At 35.1% G+C, this 17383-nt stretch overlaps 3 protein-coding genes across 6 annotated transcripts; 1 reads left to right on the top strand and 2 right to left on the bottom strand.

Moving 5' to 3' along the window:
• The first annotated feature begins 2705 nt into the window (after positions 1-2705).
• On the top strand, positions 2706-10402 carry LOC133305737 (pentatricopeptide repeat-containing protein At5g57250, mitochondrial). 4 transcript variants are annotated; one of them, XM_061505976.1, is made up of 6 exons: positions 2706-6102; positions 7192-7524; positions 8544-8683; positions 8787-8876; positions 9801-9895; positions 10126-10402. In XM_061505976.1, the coding sequence occupies exon 1, from the start codon at positions 2750-2752 to the stop codon at positions 6011-6013; it is 3264 nt and encodes a 1087-aa protein (XP_061361960.1). In that variant the 5' UTR covers positions 2706-2749; the 3' UTR covers positions 6014-6102; positions 7192-7524; positions 8544-8683; positions 8787-8876; positions 9801-9895; positions 10126-10402. The 4 variants fall into 4 exon arrangements, with proteins under 4 accessions (XP_061361960.1, XP_061361958.1, XP_061361959.1 ...); XM_061505977.1 differs by having other exon boundaries at positions 3181-3227; positions 3325-6102; positions 9801-10402; XM_061505974.1 differs by having other exon boundaries at positions 9801-10402.
• Positions 10403-10875: 473 nt separating this feature from the next.
• On the bottom strand, positions 10876-12317 carry LOC133305735 (aspartic proteinase CDR1-like). Its single transcript, XM_061505972.1, has one exon. The coding sequence runs from the start codon at positions 12268-12270 to the stop codon at positions 10876-10878; it is 1395 nt and encodes a 464-aa protein (XP_061361956.1). The 5' UTR covers positions 12271-12317.
• Positions 12318-14414: 2097 nt separating this feature from the next.
• On the bottom strand, positions 14415-15803 carry LOC133305734 (aspartic proteinase CDR1-like). Its single transcript, XM_061505971.1, has one exon. The coding sequence runs from the start codon at positions 15801-15803 to the stop codon at positions 14415-14417; it is 1389 nt and encodes a 462-aa protein (XP_061361955.1).
• Between the last annotated feature and the right edge of the window lie 1580 nt (positions 15804-17383).

Genomic DNA, 17383 nt, shown 5'->3' with positions numbered 1-17383 from the left:
GGTAAAATAATGTTTTTACTAAGGCGAACACTTTTCTTTATGTTGCAGGAAATTTTATCTCTTATATCATAGAAACATTTTTATGTGGATCCTTTCATTTAAGTTATTAAAAAAATAAAAAAAATAAAACATTGTGAGACAACAGGAGATGATTTTTCTCTGGCAACATGAGAAAATCATCTCCCTTTTACTAAATAATATTTTAGAAATCATATGCAACCAAAATTCTTCTAATTAATTATAGATAAATTTCTTACGGCTAGGTAAATATAAAGAGACAAGCGCTTGCAATTAGACGGAAATATTTTTTTTTTTGGATAAGCTGAGTAAAACACACCACAACACAAATTAAATAACTGAAATACGACGAGTTCTACAAATAGAAGCTAAATCTGCATCAAAGAGCAGACCAATTCCAAGGGGAGGGGAATTAAAAACACAAAAATCATCAGAATTAACATTAATAAAAGGAAAATTTGTCCGCCAATCCGCACAACAGTTTCCTTCTCTGAAAGTATGAACCAGATGAACTCTCCAATCCTTTTGAATCCATGTCCGTAATCGAGAAATCAGATGATTCTCGCGGACTGCATCACCATCACTAGTGAGCAGAGCAATAGCTGATTTAGAGTCACTTTCTACAATAACATTTCTCCATCCATCTTCCCAAGCTAGTTGCAAACCCTTTAAAATACCCCAGAATTCTGCAGTAAGAGCATCACAACTACCAATTCTATAAGCAAATCCCTTTAACCATTGACCAACATCATTTCTAATAACACCACCACAAGCTGCTAATCTTTGATTACCTTAACCGCTCCATCCGTATTAATCTTTACCCAATTGCTTCCAGGAGCCTTCCAACAAATCAAAGTATCCGAATGGGACAGGTTATTTTGAGCTAAATTAACCTTATGAAAAGCATCTTGTATATCTTTCACCTTGGCTATCACTGACTGAATCTTGTATTGATAATCATGAACCTGATTTGGATTGTCATGACTCCTTTCATTCCTCCACTTCCATGCAAGCCAGCAAGCCGTAGCAAACCATGTACACCAAGGGATATTATCCATGAAAAAACTAATCTGTGACATGTTTAGTTCTATCCAATCCCATAAATTGGCAGAAAAGAAAGAAACCTGCATATCTATTGGTACCAAATCAGACCACAAATTCTTCATATCATTACAATCTCTCAATAAGTGAATACAAGTTTCATTATGCTCCCAACAAATTGGGCAAGAAGCTGAACCCATATTAAACTGGCTAATGAAATTTTTTGTAGGAATTTTATTGTGAAACACTTTCCAAATAAACAGCCTAATAACCTGAGGTCCCTTCCAATTCCAAATTTTCTTCCAAATAGGGGCCAAATCCTGCTGCTCAACCGCACCAGATAAAATGGCATAAATATCCTTAACAGAAACTTTGGTATCACCTTTTAAATTCCAAAGCAAGTGGTCCATCCCATCATGAGGATTCGGGGGGAGCATACCTCGGATGTTAAGCATAACATCATTTGGGTTATCATAGGCATTCGAAAATCGTTTGAATGAATTAAAAATGTAATGATTATCGGGCGAAGAAACTACATGTTTGTAACATATTGATTGTCATTTTTAAAAACATTAAATTAATTGAGTGATTAATTTAATTTATTTTTAAAAAAAACATACTTTTCCGGGGAGGTTGTATTTTTTTAATTAATAGAAAATATTATATTTACCACCAAATAAATTTATCACATTTTACTATTTTTTTTATAACTTTAGATGGTGGCCAATAAAACTTGATGGAAAGAGGAAGGTGTTCTGAATCGACATTCACAATCCAATGTACATGGGCAGAGGTTACACCACTTACTTTCCATAGGAAACACATGGACCTCATCTTAGGGAATCCATCACTTCCTGCAGAGCTCATCCATTGTGTACTCCCATGATTGTGATGTAATTTCTCACACTTAACTCTGAGATATATAATGGGTAAAACGATCAGACTCTCTCATATCATTAAGGAATATTATTCTCACCTACATGTACCATTCTTCATCACCTGAAGAAGAATCTTGTATCCATTACTTTTATGAGTTGTTATTCTCCTGAATTCTAGAGTCATCCTGCCATCACACATTCCTCATCTCTCAACATAATTGAGATAATATTCGCGGTAATTTTCCTAGAACTTTGTTCTATATCATTGCTTCTTTGAGTACCTACTTAATGAGATACTATACCCCTTAAGGTTTATAAACTTATCTCTAACTTCAACAGAGCTTAGGAGGTAAGAAAGAGAACAGAGGAAGTGATTGAATAGAAAAAAAATTATATCAAATAATAACTATTGATTTGATTTTATCCAGAGAGGTAATAAAAGGAGGTGAATTTACTTGATTGTAAATATAATCACTTCTTTTTTTACACCTTATTGAGATAAATTTGAGAATTGTAAAATAAGCTTTCCAAAACATGTTATTAACTAAAAGCATTATAAATTATTTTTTTTGTTCAATTACAGAGTTTGGATTGGAATTGGATCATTGGACAAAATTAGATGACTGGATCCAGTGGCAATAATGGGCTAGGCCTTTTGGGCGTGCTCAATTAGACAGGGATAGAGCACGTCTCTTCCCAATATCAGACTGAAAAGCAAAGGAAACGTAGCATTTATTAACAAAAATTCCTGGTTTTGGAACATCGTCGTTTGTCAATGCACGCCAACTGTTTGTCTTTTGTTTTCTAATTTTATGTTGTTCCACACAAGACCCTTATGTTGTTCTTCTTCTACTCGCAGCTTTACACAAAATCTCTCACTCCAAAGCTTACTCAAACGTGGCTTCACTCCCACTCTGAATTCCATCAACGAATTCTTCTTTTTCCTGTTTCACCTTCACAAGTTCGACTTAATCATTCACTTGTTCTCCCAGTTGAACTCCAACAAAGTCCTCACCAACCACCGAACCCACTCGATCCTCTCATGGGCACTTCTCAAATCTCACAGATTCGAAGAAGCAGAGCGATTCATGAACACCCATTTGCGCAAGCCCTGTTCTTCCATCGAATTCCCCATGTGGGACACCCTCATTCAAGGTCTCTGCGTCACGCGCCAAGACCCCGAGAAAGCACTCTCCGTTTTGCGAGATTGCTTGAGGGAACGTGGTGTCTTGCCTTCTTCCTTCACTTTCTGTTCCATCATTCACAAACTGAGCTCTCTGGGTAACATGGGTAAGGCCATTGAGGTGCTGGAGTTGATGACTGATGAAAGAATCAAGTACCCTTTTGATGATTTTGTTTGCAGTTCTGTGATTTCTGGTTTTTGCAGGATTGGAAAACCGGAACTTGCTTTGGGGTTCTTCCAGAGTGCCACGAGTTCTGGTGCGTTGCGGCCAAATCTGGTGACTTGCACTGCCCTTGTGGGTGCTCTTTGTAAAATGGGAAGGGTTGATGAAGTGTGTGATTTGATTCGTGGGATGGAGAATGATGGGTTGGTTTTGGATGTTGTTTTGTATAGCACTTGGGTTTGTGGGTATGTTGAGGAGAAGGTTTTGGTGGAGGTTTTTAGGAAGATGAGAGAAATGGTGGAGAAGGGTATAGATCATGATGTTGTAAGTTATACAATACTCATAGATGGGTTTTCCAAGTTAGGTGATGTGGAAAAGTCATTTACCTTCTTGGCCAAGATGATAAAAGAAGGACAAAAACCCAATAAGGTTACATATACTGCAATAATGTCTGCATACTGTAAGAAGGGTAAAGTAGAGGAAGCATTTGCTGTTTTCAAGACCATGAAAGATTTGGGAATTGAGCTGGATGAATTTGTGTTTGTAGTTTTGATTGATGGGTTTGGCAGAATAGGAGATTTCAATAATGTGTTTCATCTGTTTGATGAAATGGAAAAGAGAGGGATTAGTCCTAGTGTTGTTACATATAATACTATTATAAATGGTTTATCCAAGTATGGGAGGACCTCTGAGGCAGATGAGTTCTCAAAAAATGTGACTGCAGATGTGATTACATACAGCACGTTGTTGCATGGGTATACCAAAGAAGAGAACATTCCAGGGATTTTGCAGACAAAGAAACGACTAGAAGAAGTAGGAATCACTATGGATGTTGTAATGTGTAATGTACTGATCAAAGCACTGCTTATGATGGGGGCTTTTGAAGATGTTTATGCACTTTATAAAGGAATGCCAGAAATGGATCTGGTTCCAAATTCTGTTACTTACTGCACAATGATTGATGGGTATTGCAAGGTAGGTAGAATTGATGAGGCACTTGAGGTGTTTGATGAATTCAGAAAGACATCAATATCCTCACATGCATGCTACAATAGTATTATTAATGGCCTTTGCAAGAAGGGTATGGTAGAGATGGCCACTGAGGCATTGCTTGAACTCAATCATAAAGGTCTCATTTTGGATATAGGTCCATATAGGATGTTAATGAAGACAATTTTCAAACAAAACGGTGCAAAAGAGGTTTTAGATTTAGTCTACAGAATGGAAGGTTTGGAGCCAGACATATATAATACAGTATGTAATGATTCCATCTTTTTACTATGTAAAAGAGGATTACTTGAGGATGCAAATCAATTGTACATGATGATGAGAAAGAAAGGCTCATCTGTCACAAGCAAGTCTTATTATTCAATTTTGAGAAGGCATCTTAGTAATGGGAATAGGGAGCAAATTCTGCCCCTTTTGAATAGCTTCCTGAAAGAATATGGCCTAGTTGAACCATTGGTGCAAAGGATACTTGCATGCTACCTCTGTCTAAAAGATGTCAATATTGCCCTTAGATTTATTGGAAAAACAACGCAGAACTCTTCAGCAGTCACTTTTCCTGTCTCTATTCTCAAGGTTCTCGTAAAAGAGGGTAGAGCTTTAGATGCATATAAGCTTGTCGTGGGGACTCAAGATAATTCACCAGTCATGTATGTTGGTTATGCCATTGTGGTTCATGGCTTATGCAAGGGAGGATACCTCAATAAAGCATTGAATCTTTGTGCCTTTGCTGAAAAGAAAGGGGTGAATTTGAACATAGTCATATATAATTCAATAATAAATGGTTTGTGTCATGAGGGACGTCTTATTGAAGCATTTCGGCTATTTGAATCATTAGAGAAACTTAATTTGATACCCTGTGAAATAACTTATGCTACATTAATTTATGCTCTATGTAGGGAGGGATTTTTGTTAGACGCAGAGCATATTTTTGGGAAAATGGTCCTCAAGGGCTTTCAACCAAAAATACAAGTTTATAATTCATTAATTGATGGTATTTGTAAGTTTGGTCAGTTAGAGAAGGTATTTGAGCTTCTAAATGATATGGAGACAAAATATATTGAGCCTGACAGTTTGACTGTTAGTGCTGTAGTAAATTGCTATTGCCAGAAGGGTGACATGGAAGGAGCCCTTGAATTCTATTATAAGTTGAAGAGGAAGGATATATCACCTGATTTTTTGGGGTTCTTGTATTTGATAAGAGGACTTTGTACCAAAGGAAGGATGGAAGAAGCCAGGAGTGTCTTGAGAGAAATGCTCCAGTCCAAGAATGTTGCAGAGATAATTAACAAAGTCGACAGTGAGGTTGATACAGAGCCAATAGGTGATTTTCTTGCCATTTTGTGTGAGCAAGGAAGCATTCAAGAAGCTGTTACAGTTCTCAATGAAATTGCATGTATGATTTTTCCTGTTCGAAAGTTGTCTACGTATAATCAAGCATCCCAAGAACAGCAGAAGATTAATGAATGGAAGGATTTTGGTTCAAAATCTTCAAGCTCTCTACCTTCATCTTGCAAAAGTGGTTTGGATTTTGCATCATGTGATGATGCCAGGGATGTAAGAAATCCTACGACAAATGATGGTAGTTATATGACAAGATCCCAGCTACACAGCTTTGACTTCTATTATTCTAGAATTTCAGCTCTTTGTGCCAAAGGGGAGCTGCAGAAAGCTAATCAATTAGCAAAAGGAATGCTTTCTGACCTGACGGAGTCTATGAACTGAACATAAGGAACAAAAAGGAAATGGAATTCTTTTCATGTGGGGACTTCTCTCCTTGTAGTGCCAGCAAAGAGAGCGCGCAGATGACACCTGTCAGTATATATTTTTCCTTATAATTAAGTTTATATGGCGTGTATGTATGTATCTATATAAAAAAACCACTCCACATGGAACCTGACTTGCAGGGTAGGAGTGAGGAAATTTTTATAGGCAACCTTACCTTTGCGTTTTAGCAAAGAGATTTTTGGATTTAAATCCGTGATCTTTTGATCACAACGGTCATGGGTAATTAAAACTTTAAAATATTACCTGCTGGACTAATGTCAGCTTTTATTTATTATATAAATTTGTAACTTCTTTGTCATACAATTTTTGCATGCCTTACATAACTAAGTTCTTTACAATTTCCATTTTTTATCAGATCTATTGCCTTCCGAATTACTAAATTTATTGTGTGCAAGTACTGGTATCTGACTTGTGTGCTTTTTCCTCTTTGGCTTTCAATTTGATTTGGTTAACCTGAGTACAGCTTCCACTCCCCATGGTTAGGGCATATTAGGGTTATTAGCCTTATTGACTTAATTAATAGTAGTACTACTGTACTAGTACTTGACCTAATTATTAGTATAAATAAGACTAATAGGTTGTGGTGTCATAACATATTACATGCAATCAATTATATTTTCATTTCATTGCCAGTAGCCTTCTTTCTCTCTTTTCCTTCTTTACTATCCCTAAGGGGGCGTTTGGTTGAGGAGAAATTTGTGAATACTAGGTAAATGTAATTGATAGGGAAATGGTTGGAAAGTGAGTTAGATAGGAAAATGTAAAAAAAGTTGTTTGGTTGGAAAAAAATTTACCGGGAAAATTAAGTGAATTTATAATGTCTATGTTTGGATGCAAGTAAAATTTAGATGGGAAAGAAGGTTGGAAGTTACCAAAATAACCCTCACTTGAAATAATTTTGAATCAGAATGAACTACCCTTCCGTAAAGAGGGTTCCATTTGTTAAAAAAGCTACAAGAGAATTGAGATCCATAAATGCAACTGTCTAACTGAATTGGAGGAGACTGGTGAATTAAAAAAATTCCTTTCCAATTCCAAGAAAGAAAAGAATAGAATAGGGTAGTGTTTACTTATTCTTTCTCATTGGATCATTCTAATCACTCTTGAGTTTCCAGGAAACAATTGTCAGCATGGCAATTGCTGGTGCAATTGTTGGAGCAGCAGTGGGTGGTTGGATTAACGATGCTTATGAACGAAAGAAGGCCACCCTCTTAGCTGATGTGATCTTTGCTCTCGGAGCGATTCTCATGGCTGCTGCACCGGATCCTTATGTTCTCATAGTGGGACGTCTTTTGGTCGGTTTGGGTGTCGGCATAGCTTCTGTTACTGCTCCTGTGTATATTGCAGAAGCATCGCCATCTGAAATAAGGGGGTCATTAGTGACAAATGTGCTCATGATAACTGGTGGACAGTTTATTTCCTATCTTGTGAACCTTGCTTTTATAGGGGTTAGTATTCCATGCTCTGCTGTTGAATTGGGTGTTGTCGATATCTTCCATTTTGAATCATCTCTCTATTCTTCTCAGAGGGTATAATGGGTGTGCAAAAATAACATAAACAGTGGTTTACCCATCTTTGTGCAAAAAACCACCGAATGAAAATCTTTCTGAACTGTGCCGATAGATGGGTATTCATGAGAAAATTGAAAAGCAAGGCAAATTGGATAGATGGCCTTTTTGATTGAATCTATTCAACCAAACATTGGTTTTCTGAAATCCATGTTACATTTGCATAGGAAACTTGGCTTGCACCGTTAACCAAACAACACCTAAAGCTTTTAATCTTAACATGGTATAAGAGCAGTACCTTCTACCATGACATGTGTGTCCATGTTTTTTTGTCAAGGCTTAAACCCCTTTTTCTATACATAATAAGTAATATCGGTGTTTATCGAAAGAGAGAGAGAGAGAGAGAGAGAGAGAGAGAGAGCACGCGAGACAAAAAAGAAATTTCTAGGTTGTGTTCAGTCTTCTGCAAAGCTAAGGATGGCTGCTGTTTGAACTTTTTTAGGCAACCTATGGGTGGTTGCTAGTGAGGATTAGGCTGGCAGTTGTCTTTCTCTCTGATCCTTTTTCCCTAACCCTAAACCTATAATTCTTAACACCCACTATGATATGGATAAATTAGTTCTCAAATTTTCATTGTAATATCAACCAGACAGACAGAAAAATGATTTCCTAATCCTCTGTCCTGTTGCTTTAATCACCAATCTGAAAAGGACAGAAATCTAAAATGACAAAGAAAATATATTTAACCCTAAACCTAAACCCTAAAACCTAAAATATGTTGTAGAAATGATGACTAGTGACTTTTAACCCATATCATAAAAAAAAAATTCTAGCATCAGACAGCATAATATCATTCATGGTATTGGAAAAGATATCAAGACTTTTAGGTCTTTTTCTGTCTTTACGTTTCATATTTCCATTTAATTTCTGATAATTTGTGGCTTGGTTTTGAGTCACAGATGGAATTGATCTCTTAGAAGAAGAATGCTATATCTGAAGACCAATGAGAACTAAGACTTCCATGGTGGAGAATTCAAGTTATTGATAAAAAGATACAGCAGCAACAGTAGGAACAGAATCATCTCATATGCTGTATCCTGTATGAAAAGGCAATTATATAATTTGTTAAGCAGCAGTTTTCATTTTGGTTCCAATTTGTAACAACTGACTGCCTTTGCTAAATGATGTCCTCCTGTCTGCAGTTTCACCAAGGAAGTGACTGTCAAGGTACTTGTTGGAATCAGTATTGAGATATAATGGATCCATTATAAGATCTGCTATATATAAAAATGGTAAATATACATACAACTTTCTCTCATTAAATTTGGGTTTGTTGCTTAAATTATAACTTTTTGCCAATAACCAAGGGCTTTAGCTACAGAAATGATTCTGGTAAAGCACATCTTGAAGATACAATTGAACCTTTCATTTTTTTTTTTTTCATTTTTAATATTAGTGTAGTTTCCCTCGCAAAAGACTATATAATGATTTTTTTTTTTAATTTACCAAATTGTGTAAAGATTTTACTTATATTGGGTAGATGATGAAATTTGTTTCCTAATCTAGTGGTTTTCTGTTGTTAGGCCACACAAATGCAGATTTGTGCTGGCTAAAATAGTACTTCTATACAAAAACAGAAGAGGAGGACTTTTTCTTTTCTTTCTTTTTGTGGTATTTTAAAGTTTTAATTAGAGGAAGACACACTCCCTTGTAAGGTCAGGGAAGACCACCAACCTCAATGAGAGTTTACATTGGGATTACATATCGCCTACCAAAGAAGGCAGTTAGTGTGAGCTGAAGATTCGACTCAGTGTGCCAACCCTCATTTGCAAGGAAATTATTTTTAGATTCTAAATGAACAGACCTGAATCACTTTTCTTTTAAACTAGTTGTGTGAACTAGTTCCCTAAGTAGAAAACAACTCCCCTTTTTGAGGTAAATCAGTAAATGCTATTATTGCAGTGTGTCATGGTTGCATTTTATGTCCTACTGCAACTTGTTTCTTGGGCACCGTTTGTTCATACCATAAGTAATATGGACTCGAGAATGCTAGTGAATCATCTTTTTTATGGGAAAACATTAGTTTGTATGTTTTATAACAGTTTTGGCATCTGTATAGTAGGTTCTTCTGCTTTTATAATTTACTGCCAATGGTATACAATGGCTGCTATCACAATACTAATAATAAAAGAGCTGTCATAATGTTGTCTTTCCAGGAAGGGTGACGGGAGAAAGGAATTGATTGCTTGCTAATTGCTGCTTTAGGCTTGAATTGGCAAAAGTATTGATCCCCTTTGTATGGTGATTAAATGTAAGTAATTTATTTTATTTTTTTTTCAGACATTATTCATGGTATTTTAATCGGATTGAGTTGTGTTTTTTGTTTCCTGTTGCACTTCCTTCATTCTTTCCCCTTTTAACCTGGAAGATGGCTGATTCCGAACCATGAAGTTTACCTTAATCTCTCTAGTGCCCTTTGGCCTTAATAGATCTTATAAAGTTTTTTGTTTTTTGTATTTTTTTGTTTTTGTTTTTGGTAAGCTCTAGAAACCACCACCAAAGAAGTATCTTTGCACTTGCTAATGGCATGTAAGAGAAAACTGGCTGTCATAAACTTGTGACAAAGTTGGCTGGGCTATGGAGAAAGTGGAGTTAGGCATTGAAAAATGATTTACTCTCAATTCATCAAAAATAAGAGTGTAAACATTAAAAGAGTTGAAGGGGTGAAATAGGCTTCTTTGTTGGTTATTGAAAGTAAACTTTGTCTAAGAACCATTATGATGTATTGATTAATATTTCAATTTTGCTTCTTTCAATTCAATCACCAATTTTCACTTATGAAAACAATAATTAACTTTGCTTCTTTATATTGCAATTGGAAACTACATATCATATTCATTTTGTTATTTTCCCCCTCCTTATTCTTAATTATGTTGTCATAATTTTCCGTTCTTAACTTCAATGGAAGAACTAACAGTTTTGGGAATCATATCTCGGATGTTTAGTTCGAGTCTTATATTCTTTGATGTGGGACAAATACTTTTTATTCTCTTTTCAAACCCCTTTTTCTTCTTCGTGCATAAAACATTATTATTAATCGCTACAAGCTTTGTGTCTTCATTTATTTATAGAGAACGAAGTAGATTTTATATTGTTGATGTTAAATATAAAATCATTGTAGCCATACGCTTTGAGAAATATGTTTCTGGGTTTGCTCTAATGATGATGCTCAAAAGGGAAATTTGGTCAATGCGTTTTGGAAAATAAGAGTTCCTAACGCATCCATAATCATCAGCCACTAAGAAGTTCACAATCAATTCTTTGGAAGTAAATAAACTGATTAACGAGGTCAAATCCCACATTATAACTCTGCTGAGCTAATAACCCTATAACAGAAGGTCTACTTTCAATGCCACCCCCACTGATTGGACCTACAGCCATGCAAAATGTGTCATCTTTCACTTGTCTAAAAAGGCTTCCCGTGTCCAAAGCCAAATCTGCTCCTTCAGCAAAATGAAATGTAACCACTGGAAACCCAACAAGGTCTCTACTCACAATCCCCAAATTGCAGAGTAGCCATGGAGGATTTGTATATACAACTTCGTGAAACAACCCACCAAGGAGATTTCTAACTTCTCTGCATAGTAATTTATACACATCTTCAACTAGGTGGGTGAGTGTAGAACCTGTGTCAAGTATGACTCCACCTGTGCCACCGGCTTTTATCTCAAAAGTTGCTGGATCTATGTCAAGCCTCTTTTCTCCTATACTTATGCCTTCCATGGTGAGATAATACATGCCATTGAGCAATTGAAAATGTGTAGAAGAGCCTTCAAGATCAGCCCCTTCACCTAATATCAATTGGTTGTAACTATAATATTTGTCAGTTATGCTACCTATGCAGTAAGAGAATTTTTTGCCAATTTGATAAGCCAATGAGTTATGTGCATTGTTTAATCCTAGTATTCCACTGTATCCTGGGTCTGAATTGTACCCAATGGCTTGGCCACACCCAAATTCTATATCGGGTACCTGAGTGGTACCTTCATCAGTTGTGTCAAAGACTAGCATGTCACGGCCAAGAGTTCCTGATGTGAAGGAGTTATCTGCATAAGTGATACTGAAAGTTAATTTATCCAAGAGGTTGCATTTGCAGCCTTCTATGCCACAGGGTCTTTTGCATAATGGGGAATAGGTGGAAGACTTTGAAGGATCAAAAAGTGGAGATAAATGGTTGTCACAATTTGAGCAAGGGATGCACATAACCCAGAACATGTCACTGCCAGTGTCCATAATAACTAGTTGTGGGATGGGGGGTTGGCCTATTGAGAGACTGGCCAGTATAGTTTGAGTAGTTAAAGAGGGAGAAAGTTTAGCTCTGTAAACATCAGAGACCAAAGAACCTTCAATCCTAGCTTGCAAGTAGGCTAAACGTGCAACTGAATGTTTGATATCAATTTCCATTCGGTCTTTTGCTGTTTCATTTGGATTGTACAGTGGATGGAGAACAGAACCATAGTGAATGAGTTTGGAGACCAATCTTTGAGGTTTGGCTGTTGATGCAGCTGGTGAGCTAGCTAGGGGTGTGGTGGTTGTAGAAGTGGTGCTAAATGATGACAAACAGCATGTTGAGAAGGCTAGCAACAGAAGACGATGCAAAGGTCTATATACAAATGCCATTGACATTCTGTGCTATTGAATTTGCTATTTGAGTTTATGTAGGTTGCAGATATACCTTTCATTTCCAAGAAAGGATAGTAATATATAGTGACAAAGCAATCATTACAATCGTAGCTATTTGACTTTAGGTAGGTTGTAGATATACCTTTCATTTCCAAGAAAGGATAATAATATATAGTGACAAAGCAACCATCACAATCGTAGCTATTTGAGTTTAGGTAGGTTTTAGATATAACTTTCATTTCATAGAAAGGAGAGTAATATATAGTGACAAAGCAACCATTACAATCGTATAAGATTGAACTGGTCGCAGGTATGATTTGAAGAAGAAAAAAAAAATTTAATGACAGGGAATGTAAACACAAAGGGCTTTCAAAAGGCAGCAAGCAAGCACATGATAATTGCAAGATCTTGTTACAACCATCTTTGCATTTACTGCCAAGATTCAATCTAGATAAGGAGGAACAACTTGTGTTATGATTTGATAATTTTTATTTTGAGCAAACCAACTAATGAATTTTTCCTTTCTTTTTCTTTCCCTATTATTTTGTCTTCAAAGTTCACACACAAATAAAGTGTTGGGTATAAATCATATTTGATAGATAGAATTCTTTTATACCGGTGTTAAATTTTAAAATTTGACACCAAATTTTAATTATTGATTTCCGTTAATTAATAATTATCATTTATTGAAATTGATAATTAATTAATAAATTTAATTCTCAATAAACGATAACCGTTGATTTTCGACGTAACAGAGTGATTCTAACGAGTTCTGTGAACGAAATATAAGAAAAAACATTGTTGGTGCTAATTCTATATTACGAAACGATAAATTTGTGCTTTCTTTTCTTGCTTACATTCGATTGCGTGTATTTGATTGACATATTAACGGATTCAGAAACAAAAGAAGAGCATGACGATCGTTTGAAAATTTAGAATCCAGCTCAAACAACAGCTGCTATGAATAAAAACACTTCATTTGTTAAAAGCGATAAAGCAATACAGGTCTCCTTCCCTAGGTTGACCATCATCATAAAGAAAATATTGGATGTAATGTAATTAATAAAATTAAAGGGCTAAAATAAACAAATCAAAAAAGGATTGAAATGAGCAAAGTAGTAAAAAAAATATAAAAAAAAAGAAGATAGAGAAAAAGTTAGGACCAAAAAATTAAGTGTTGTCTGAACTAGGGGGAACAGAGGGTGGATAGAACGATTAGGATTCTTATTTGATCGTCTTTTCACCATTACATCAATGTTGAATGATTGACCCTACTATGGTAGGAGTAATGATATTTGCAAAGACACAAACTGTGTAACTTTATTTTAAATGATCCATATTAGTCCACGATGATGTTTGTGTGTGGTTTGTAAAAATAATGAGCGTTTGCACAAGCTTCATTTTTCTTCTAATACATGGACCTCAAGTGAGACACACAAAATTATTAAGTATCAAGATTTTAACACGTGTCATTCTTTAAAGAATAATAGACTAGGGATAAAATTACTTTAAAAAAAGAATATATGGTAGATTACTACTTATACGTACCACTATTTTTTTTTTTTTTTTTACCTTGGTTGAAAATATGATGGTAGAGTAGGTTTCTCAAGACTATTGATCAGGTTTCAGTAGTCTAAAATCTCAAAGGAGTATACAAACCTAACTATGTCCATTTAATTGACTAGCATGATGCAATCCTACACTTGGCTTCTATCCTTTGGTCATTCTGATTCTGTTATGATTATGTGTTCTTAATTTTCATATATCTCTATCAGCTACCCTCTTTGTTGTTTATGTAGATTTCAGCAGTTTTATTTCCTTTTGATTTGTGATGTCAGGTATTTTCCCCTCTGGCTTATATAGCTACCTAAACATATCAGAGAACTAAGAGTTATTGGAATCATGTCTCTGATGTTTAGTTTGAGGTCGTTTATTCTTTGATACGGGACAAATACTCCTTTATTCTCTTTTCTAACCCCATTTGGCTACAAACTTGTAGATTTTATATTGCTGATATTAAATTTGAAATCATTGCTACTAACATTAGTGTTGAAATTATGCTTCTAGGCTTGCTCTAATATTAAAGATCAAAAAGGAAATTTGGTCAATGCGCTTTTGTAAACAAGTTTCTAACACATCTATAATCATCAGCCACTAAGAAGTTCACAATCAATTCTTTGGAAGTAAACAAACTGATGAACGAGGTCAAATCCCACATTATAACTCTGCTGAGCTAATAACCCTATAACAGAAGTTTTACTTCCAATGCCACCCTCACTCATTGGAGCTACAGCCATGCAAAATGTGTCATCTGTCTGCTGTACAAAAAGGCTTCCTGTGTCCAAAGCCAAATCTGCTCCATCAGCAAAATGGAATGTAACCACTGGAAACCCAACTAGATCTCTACTTACACTCCCAAAATAGCAAAGTAGCCATGGAAAATTTTCAAATGTAGCTACTCTATATAACCAACCAAATAGATTTTTAACTTCTTTGCATAGTAATTTATACACATCATCAACTAGGTAGGTGAATGTAGACCCTGAGTCAAGTATGACTCCACCTGTTCCATTCTCTTTTATCTCAAAAGTTGCTGGATCTATGTCAAGCCTCTTTTCTCCTATACTTATGCCTTTCATGGTGATATAATACATGCCATGAAGCACTTGAAAATGTGTAGCAGAGCCTTCAAGATCAGCCCCTTCACCTAATATTAATTGGTTGTAATTATAGTATTTGTCAGTTAGACTCCCTATGCAGTAAGAGAATTTTTTGCCAATTTGTGAAGCCAATGAGTCATGTGCATTGTTTAGTCCTAGTATTCCGTTGTACCCTGGGTCTTCATTGTAGCCAATGGTGTTGCCACACCCAAATTTTATATCAAATACCTGAGCTTTACCTTCATCACTTGTGTCAAAAACTAGCATGTCAAGGCCAAAAGTTCCTGATGAGGAGTAGTTGTTTGCATAAGTGATACTGAATGGTAATTGTCCCAAGTGGTTGCATTTGCAGCCCTTGAATACACAGGGTATTTTGCATAATGGGGAATATGTTGAAGACTTTGAAGGATCAAAAAGTGGAGATAAATGGTGGACACAATTTGAGCAAGGGTTGCACATAACCCAAAAGATGTCACTTCCAGTGTCCATAACAACAAGTTGTGGGATGGGGGGTTGACCTATTGAGAGATTGGCCAGTATATCTCTACCAATTAAAGAGGAAGAAAGATTAACCCTGTAATCATCAGAGACCAAAGAACCTTCAATCCTAGATTGCAAGTAGGCTAAACGTGCAAATGAATGTTTGATATCAAGTTCCATTCGGTCTTTGGCTGTTTCATTTGGATTGTAGTGTGGATGGAGAACAGAACGATGGTGAATGAGTTTGGATACCAATCTTGGATGTTTAACAGTTGAATCAGCTGGTGAACTAGCTAGGAATCTGGTGGTTGTAGAATTGGTGCTAATTGATGACAAACAGCACTTTGAGAATGCTAGCAAGAGAAGAAGATGCAAAGGTTCATATACAAATGCCATTGACCTTCTATGTTATTGAATTCACTACTAGAGTTTAGGTAGGTTGTAGACATACCAAGAAAGGGTAGTAATATATAGTGAGAAAGAAACCATTGCACTCATATAGATTGAACTTGTTGCAGGTATGTTTGAACATAAAAAGATTGATGACAGGGAATGTAAACACAAAGAGCTTTCAAAAGGTAGCAAACACATGAAAATTGCAAGGTCTTGTTTACTACACAACCATCTTTACATTCTCTGCCAAGAATCAATCCAGAGAACGAGGAACAACTTGTTTTATGATTTGGTAATCTTTATTTTGAGCAAATCAAACAGAAAAAGTAGAAGTAGTTTCCAAAAAATCATGGTACCATTTGAGCTAGATCTCTTTAAGTATAAAATTTATGTACGTATGTAGCAGCTTCTGAGTTAAATATTAAAATTTTATTTATTTATTTATTGAAATACCATTATAGGTGTTTGTGAAACTTCAAACATTGAACAAAAAAAAAGTGTTTAAATAAAAAAAAAAACTGTATTATTTGTAAGTTTTTACTTAAAAGAAAAATATATTGTTGGTTCAAAGCATTTGCCGGAAATAAATGGTTTCAGGCTCATTTCTTGATTTAGAAATGAGAGATCTCTTTATCTCAAACTTTTTCTTTTATAATACAAAAATATTTAAAAAAAAAAGTTCCTACATAAGCTAATTCTTAATTGAAAGAAACGTGGTGTATATTTTTCAAAGTTCGCATTAAAAAAAACTATTAATTAATATGCAAGCCGCAATTAAAAACTCACAACACCTTTAAATAATAATATTTTCGGAAAACATTTTCTCATGTTGTACGATAGTCATTTTCTTCTATAAGTGACTCTTCGATTTTCATACAGTATTTTTTTTTTTTTTTTTTTGTATATTTGAAACAAGAACAAATAATTATAACCTACTGTGTAACGGTTATGTTATTTTTTATTTTATTTTTTGGACATTACATGGAAATTAAACTGCAAACTTAATACACACTAAACACACCCAACACCACTAGGCTAACCCTAGAGGTGTAACGGTTATGTTATTTGCACACCAAAAAGTTTATATTATTTTTACACAGATAAGAATGTCTTAAATATTAATTAACAAGGTTTATACATTATTAACAGATTTTTTGAACTTAAGGACTATTATGTGTTAGTGATGTACTGCACATGTAATGAAATAACCCATAAATCTAATGTATTAAAATTTTGAGTTAAGATATAATGCACAAACCCATTTAATATAAAGAATTTACCGCTCAGCCCATTTAACGCATGTTAATTTTCCCTACCAACTCCTCAAGTTATATTAACAAATTATTATTATTAAATTGGTCCACACCAAATGGTGTGCAAGTACTATTTCGTACTGTTTTTTTTTTTGGTAGACAGTATTTCTTACTGTTTAATTTACCACATATACATTTATTCAAAAAGATAACAATAAAATTACCAACTATCTCAAGAAGTTTCGATTTTGCTTAGCGTATACTTACATTCTTAGACTCGTTTTGTACTTCTGTAATATATCACAAATATAAAACTTAGGGTCACCCAAC

The sequence above is a fragment of the Gastrolobium bilobum genome, unplaced genomic scaffold (assembly GCF_033153095.1).
Source record: "Gastrolobium bilobum isolate Gb01-03AN ecotype WA unplaced genomic scaffold, APGP_CSIRO_Gbil_v1 utg3440, whole genome shotgun sequence".
Classification (NCBI taxonomy): domain Eukaryota; kingdom Viridiplantae; phylum Streptophyta; class Magnoliopsida; order Fabales; family Fabaceae; genus Gastrolobium; species Gastrolobium bilobum.
Note: the sequence above shows the minus strand (reverse complement) of the source record. Positions and strands in the feature narration are given on the sequence as shown.

Bases quoted from the DNA above. Each gene is read 5' to 3' on its own strand.
- LOC133305734 (XM_061505971.1), bottom strand. From the start codon at position 15,803: ATGGCATTTGTATATGAACCTTTGCATCTTCTTCTCTTGCTAGCATTC.
- LOC133305737 (XM_061505976.1), top strand. From the start codon at position 2,750: ATGTTGTTCCACACAAGACCCTTATGTTGTTCTTCTTCTACTCGCAGC.
- LOC133305735 (XM_061505972.1), bottom strand. From the start codon at position 12,270: ATGTCAATGGCATTTGTATATAGACCTTTGCATCGTCTTCTGTTGCTA.